This window comes from Electrophorus electricus, chromosome 12, assembly GCF_013358815.1.
Source record: "Electrophorus electricus isolate fEleEle1 chromosome 12, fEleEle1.pri, whole genome shotgun sequence".
Lineage (NCBI taxonomy): Eukaryota > Metazoa > Chordata > Actinopteri > Gymnotiformes > Gymnotidae > Electrophorus > Electrophorus electricus.
The window spans coordinates 9404364-9411610 of record NC_049546.1 but is presented as its reverse complement, the minus strand read 5'-3'; the positions used below and the strand labels follow the sequence as shown (position 1 = coordinate 9411610).

Here is a 7247-nt window from a genome sequence, read left to right as displayed (position 1 = left end):
ACTGACATGTAAGGTATAAAACAGATATGGGTACTTGTGTTGGTTCGTAAACATATTTTGTGTCTGTCTGCATTTTATATGTCTCACCTTGAGTTTGGAGAACAGCATCACAAAACTCAGCCCGGGTCTGCTGTCTCTGCAGCTGTTTCAACAGCAACGTCTCGAAGTGCAGCATTTCTGACGCGCGCAAACACACACACACACACACACACACACACACACACACACACAAACAAAAAACAAAAAAAGAAAGATAGCTAACATACTAACAACAGAGACTGAAAGCGCTGTGTATTTTAACAAAGTGAAAAATCGGTACAGCGTAGTCTATGGTCACAATCATCAGCTAGAGAGTGAGCCAACACTTCACAGGCACATCAACTATAAGTTGATGTGATACTTCGTTTACATTAAATTGTTAAAATGTTATAATAACGGCACCCGAACGTAATTGCAGTTTATCGGATAACTATCTAGCTAAAAGCTGACTATAAGTTTAGTTCAGAGCCTGTGTGACCGGTGATGTACTCTGACAGCAAGTTAGCTAACGCTAGTTAGTTAGCAAGGCAGCAATGTGCGCGATCTGTGTAACAAAATAAAGAACTAGCCTTTTTGCTTTTCTTTGACACTTATAAACAATCAATCATCAGTTTATATTACATCAGGAAACATATAAACTAGATCAGTCACCTTTCTTATATTTTCTTTCTTCTGTGTGTCGGTGCTACTGCATTTTGAAGTTGGTTGCGCGGGCATTTCTGCACTTAACTACAAAGTTCTCGCGCTCTGCAGCTCGGTACACCGGAGCACGCGAGTTAGAATGCATAATTCACACGGCTCGATACAGCATATCACAGGTCTTTTAGCTGGGCAAAAAGATATCGACTTACGGTTCATAACAAGGTGCAACCATTAGCCCAATAATTCTACGTCTATGTATATTGACTTTATCGATAGTAACAACGTGGTTAGATTATTTAAGAGTTTACAAGTATATAGCAATTATAATATAAGCACGAGGGTAGATTCCAAAATCTTCAGGAAAAATATCTCTAAGCGAAGAATCTGGGATAAATACCTGCCGTAGAATTTTAGTTTTTTTTTAATCATTAACTGACTCAGCGGCCAAGTTCAGATTCACTTTCCAGTGGGAATGTGGCGGTACGTCAATCAACGGTTTGCGAGCCGCCAAGTAAACTACAAAGGTGTAGAAGAAGACGGATGGTTCCCTCGCTAACTCATTCACCAAATAGTGATCTTACCATTTTTCGGACACTACATTAAACACTTCTGCTTCATAAAATAAAATAAAAATACCGGCCTTTTCTTTCTGTCGCTTAAAGTCGAGCGCTCACAGCTTTGCGTGATGTCAAGTATTCTTGATATTCGAAGATTCCAGTTGTAATATAAATGTTTGGACACCGAAATAAACTATTAAAAGTTAATTGTGTTGTCTTTTCATCATTCATTCGAATGGTTCGCAATCTTAATGTTTTTTTTCGCGAGTTTAATAGCCAATTCACAAACTTGCTATCTATCGACACTACCCATTTCTTGTCAGAAAACAGTGTTACCTCTGGTAATGTTACCCGTGGTTGTTTTGATGCTTAGTATTCAAGTATTATTTCTCAGATACAAATGGAAAAGAGCTCGAACACGGATTACACGTCTAAAACATGTTTTGTTTACTCGTCGACGCAATCGATTTTAATGCATGATCGCTCAACTAAAGACGTATAAAACGTTAATCTATCGTTAGCAGTGGATCGTAATCCTGTTCATCGGGACCCACTGCTATGGTGCAGTTTCAACTAATTTATAGTTTCGACCTGATAACTGCTAATCCATCTGATTAAGATTTTGATCATTTGATGCATTTGATCAAGGCCCCGTTTCCCAAAAGCATCGTCATGTAAAGATAATTTTAAATAAGAGAAAGAGAGAGTGCAGTGTGAAGTTGGCCCTTCTGCTCTGCCAGCCTCCCTCTCTCTTCTGCAGGCCCTGGCACAGTCTCTGCCGTTGCTCCTGCTGACTCTTCCTCAGATACTGGTTCTGATTCAGGGGAAGCCAATGCCTGAGCACTATATAATTCAAAGCAGAAGCAATGAAGAGGGGAGGTCTATTAGAAGACCTCTCCCGAAGCACTGCATCCACGAGGGGTTACCATCTCTATGTCCCCATGGTGGTTTTCCCCAGATTTTGTCCCCTGTCCCATTAAGGTTTTTAAAGTTCCTTAAAATGTTAACAAAGTATTGCTTTGTTGAAAATAAAGACCAGATTTTACATTTATTAGACCAGAAATCATTAATTATATTTACCTACACACAATAACCCAACTAAATTATTTGACCTTCTACTTAAATATGTAATAATTTCGGACAAAATGTTGAAACATCTCTTTCTCACCAAAAGAAGTGTGAGCAGTTGTGCCTTTCGTGAGTCATGTTTGTTTTAGTGACAAAAGGCATTATGTGTGCTTCTACAGGGAAAAAAAGCAAAATGTCGCAAATAGCCCAATGTCTTTTACATCCAAATCTGCCTCGAGTAGGGTCTGGAGCTTGTTTTAATTGCACTAAGACTATACCCAGTTAGACCCTGACAATCGAACCATGTAAATGACATGATCATCTCTATAGGCGGGACTTTGAAAGAGTAACACAAAGGTTAACTATATTTAATGGTAACTAAACACGCTGCTTGGGTCTACAGCCTCTCTGTAGTTTGTTCCCTGTTTAGTTAAATGTGGGGCTTGCATTTCCAACAGCGATTCAAATTGGGATACCGACATGCGCGTTTTTCAAAAACGCAATATCAACATTTGTATTTCTCTGTGAGCGCCAAAGGGACGTCTTCATCATCTGAAGAAGACATTTGGTTCGACTTGTCCGAACCTGGCGGCGAAATTGCCACTAAAAATCGTAGTACTTAAGCGAAAAAATCCGCATCCACTCTGTAACGACATTTTAACGAAAGCGTAATGATTTCGCACATGCGACGTTCTGGCGGAATCAGGGGGAACTAAATCGACCGGGACAACGGAACTGCAGCTCCGCGCACGTAGGATCAACGGAACATCTCGGACACACCTAAGATCAGCTGATCAGGTCTGGTGCGTTTCCTGTGCATCCCACCCATTGATAAACGTCTTAGAGTCGCTGGGCTGTGTTTTTTTGGTTTCTCATAACAAGCGATCAAGAAGATACTACAGGTACTGACAAATCTGGATGTATGGTTATTTTTAACCTGCGTTGTTGTATGTCTAGGACGGATAAACGTACGGTGTTTCTGTCTGATGCGAAAACTGTTTACCGTATCAGAAATTGGCTAACTATCTAGCTAGCTTTTGATGACATGAGCTAGCTCCCAGCAGCATCGTTTCTTTCTAGACGATTCCATTACTAGCCACCTGCTTTTTAGCTGGCTGTCGTTAGCTGGGTAGGTCATTTTGCAGAGGAGACAAGTAAGTGAATGGCTTGGTTATTAATAAAGAGAGCACTTTTAATATTCGAGTTGAACTCCTAACAATATTTCAAACAGCACCTTTGTAAAAATGTATTATAATTAAAATGACAACGCGTGTTTCCTGGGTTAGCTATCGTTAGTTGTGTAGCTAACCGGCTAGTCATCTTTTTTAGCTGAGCTCGCTAACCTTCCCAGCTAAGCTAGCTTTCTCGCGTACTTCTATAACCAGTATAAGTAGTGTCCGTCTTCGCCCTTATCTGTTAATGTGCAGTTATACTTTTGTGAATCCTTAAGATGTGTCCGCTATAATTTGCTTAACGGTCATCAAAATTAGACTAAAATTGGACTGTTAGTTTAAAAACCATTAACGTTAGTTTGTAACCCTACTTTGGTTTGATATATTTGGAGTCTTTGTGGTATTCTGTTCAAATCCAAAATAATATGTTTAAACGGTAATTTTTTGCCTTAAGTACAGATTAAGGTTAGTCTTAGCCCTTTCATTTGAGAGCCACGCTAGTAAAACATTAATCCTTGTTCTTAAAAACTGGTTTGTAAACTGAGTTAGTTGCTGCTATTATATTTTTTTGGCAGCACAGTATTACCATTTCAAGTTAATCTGATTACAAATCACTATTTTTCTCAGGTTAGTGTAAATAAAGGTGATGTTATTACAATTTTCTGTCATTGCACCTAGAGTCTTGGTACACTCAAACACTTGTTTTGTATTTAGTTCAAACATTTAGATTTTTTTTTTTTTAGACAGGGTAAGGACTGAGGCATTTTTTATAAAAGATGGCTGAGACAGAAGAGCGGACTCCCCCTCAGATTGGGCCTGCGGTAGGTGGCACAATGTTGATCTGAACCAAAAAATGTTTAATCTTGACCCTTGGAATTGACTAAAGGTCCTGATTTTCAGCATGCTATCTGAAATTGAATGTTGTCTGTTGCACTCTTGTTTTGTGTTGCACCATGGTCCTGGAGGAACATTGTCTCATTTTTGTTGTGTACTTGTATATAGCTGAAATGACAATAAAACCTCTTTGAACTTTGAACTTGAATAGCTTAAAGTAACAATTTTGCAGAATTATACAAAGTAAAAAAACAACATTGATGTTATGTATGTAAATGTGACATTGTGTGTTGCAGCAATTCTTACTGAGTAACAAACTGGAAACAGCTATGTGGCTGTCGCGTCTCTTCACCGTCTACTGCTCCATCATGTTCATTCTTCCTCTGCTTGGGTTAGTAAACCATCTAATCTTCCTTGCCAAACCACTGAAGCTCTCTTTTTTTTTTTTTTTTTCTCAAAAGGGGTATTTGATGTATACTCATTCATTGTTTGCATAATAGATTCTGACCTAAACAAATTAGACATATCAAACCATGAAATATTAAGGCCTGAGCCCTGTGAATTCTCTATAAAAGTCACACTGAAGTGATCTTATTCTCAGTAAGTGATTGCTGTACATGTTTCTCTCAGGCCTCTGGCAGCTGCTAATTTCTATCAGAGGGCTTTGTTGGCAAACGCCTTGACCAGCGCGCTGCGCCTGCACCAGAGGCTGCCTCGCTTCCAGCTCAGCCGAGCCTTTCTGACTCAGGCTTTGCAAGAGGACAGCTGCCATTATCTCCTGTACTCACTCATCCTAGTCAACTCCTACCCCATCACCAGTATCCTAATTTCGCCACTTCTCCCATTGGGTCACACCTTAGTATGTAATACGTGTTGCGTTTTGACCTTTTGGCCTCAGTGGCTGTAGAGGGAAGTAAATTCACTTGTGAGGTAAGAGTGAGTGAGAGAAAGGGGAAAAAAAAAAATCTGTCCTTAACAACAGTGTGCAGTGAGCATATTCCCTGTTTTCCTATTCTCGCTACTTCATGCCACCACTTATACTAAGAAAGTTCTTGATGTAAGTACTTCCACTCACCTCTTTGGGAAAAGCTTTTGTTCCTGCACTGCTTTTATTTTCATGTTTGTGGAATTTTGTGTGGTAAAATTCATTTTGATGGTATCAAATGCTTTTTTTCCTCAGACAATGGGACCTAACAGTCTCCAGTTTGTGAGGAACTTTCTAAACAAGCTCACAGCCAATCAGCAGAACATCCTCAAGTTCATTGCCTGCAATGAGATCTTCCTGATGCCTGCCACTGTCTTCATGCTCTTCAGGTACTTTTGACCCATGTTGATGTTTATTGAGATAGCAGTTCAACCATGTAGCCATTGATTCTGTTTAGTCTGTAATAAACGTAAGTATAGGCACATCATTACATTTTGGAGCTGAACACAAACTGGATGATTTTTAGCCTGACATTTTGCACCACAAATAAAATGTGTATAAATTTTAAGGAAGACTAAGATATGTGAAACACATTATATAAGTTTACACTTCAATGTTAAAAAGATCAGTGTGGTGTATTAACACAATGGAAACCCGTGCTGAAATCATTTAGCTTTGTCAGTAATAGATAAGCTGTTAACCATTACTTTGATGACAACTGAATATTTGTTTGTACTTTTATTTACTGTGAAGGGCAAATCTTACAAATTGAGTTAGTAGTGTATTATTTCATTTCAGACATGCACTGTAATAATTTGCAGTATCCTTCTAAGACCCCTTCAGATTGTTCTTAAGAGTGATCTCTGCTTGCTATTTGCAGTGGCCAGGGCAGTTTGCTGCAGCCCTTCATTTATTACCGCTTTCTCACATTGCGTTATGCCTCCAGGCGAAACCCCTACTGTCGGTAAGGGTTCCCTTTTTTCTGAACATGTTTCTATGTAGTGTGGACAACAGAGGGCATTCGAGATGCTCTGTTTGCTTTGGTTTGATGTGGGTGATCTTTCTCATCAGGACCCTTTTCACGGAGTTAAGGATTCTGTTGGAGCACTTTGTGATGAAGCCTGCCTGCCCTGCCTTCTTCAGGAGAATGTGCCTCAACAGCATTGCTTTCATTAGCCGCCTAGCGCCTACAGGAGTCTAACCACATCTTGTCTTCACCCTTTCAGTCACCAACATCCACCCTCCACAAACATTCACTGTACACACACACACTCCTACAAAGTGACTGGGTAGGAGGGAATTGATCCAAGGTAGATTCCTAAGCAGGCTGACGAAGTCTCTGAATGGCCGGAAGTAGATTTTCTACCGATCTCTTCTCCTGCGTAGAAAGCGGTTCCTATTTGGGAGTGATTCCACTGATCCAAATGGCTGCATCTGTACACACAGTGGAAAAGAGCAGCAACAGTAGACTCTAGATGACATGTCTTTGCACCCACGTGCATCATAAAGTTGGTACAGCTCTTTTCAGTGCTTTGGAAGAATTATTTAAATGGTCAACATGAATGTGTTCCTTCTTGGGCTAGGATTAATCACAAAATATTTAAGCTTGAGTTGGAATAAAAAAAATGACATGCATGTTAGATTCTCATCCAGGGAGAGTTAAAAAATATTTCTGTTTTTGGAATTGTATGGTATGGGATTACTTTAAATGTGGGTTAATTTTTAAAACAGTAGCAAGTTGGTTGTGATGACCTTTTAAACAATGGGAGAGAAGTTAGTTTGATCACTTATTAAAAGACCAATTAAGTTCAATTTTCCTGCTGGCTCTTTACCACCACTTTAACACCCCAGCCCCTCAGTAAATTGCTGGCAAAGGGTTCTTAAGCAAACTTTTTTTTTTATAGCATGTCACCTTCATTTAACCACCCCATGTAAGTGAACAAAATTAAGATACTTTGATTTAAGCACCAATAAAATGTTGCAACATTACGGTGGCAACATACACACTGA

General features: G+C 39.5%; 1 protein-coding gene across 2 annotated transcripts; it reads left to right on the top strand.

Moving 5' to 3' along the window:
- The first annotated feature begins 3085 nt into the window (after nt 1–3085).
- tmem33 (transmembrane protein 33) lies at nt 3086–7049 on the top strand. 2 transcript variants are annotated; one of them, XM_026999376.2, is made up of 8 exons: nt 3086–3208; nt 4222–4299; nt 4609–4703; nt 4943–5130; nt 5302–5369; nt 5493–5626; nt 6118–6201; nt 6309–7049. In XM_026999376.2, the coding sequence occupies exons 2-8, from the start codon at nt 4255–4257 to the stop codon at nt 6436–6438; spliced, it is 744 nt and encodes a 247-aa protein (XP_026855177.1). In that variant the 5' UTR covers nt 3086–3208; nt 4222–4254; the 3' UTR covers nt 6439–7049. The 2 variants fall into 2 exon arrangements, with proteins under 2 accessions (XP_026855177.1, XP_026855178.1); XM_026999377.2 differs by lacking the exon at nt 3086–3208 and adding an exon at nt 3363–3460.
- Nucleotides 7050–7247: the final 198 nt, after the last annotated feature.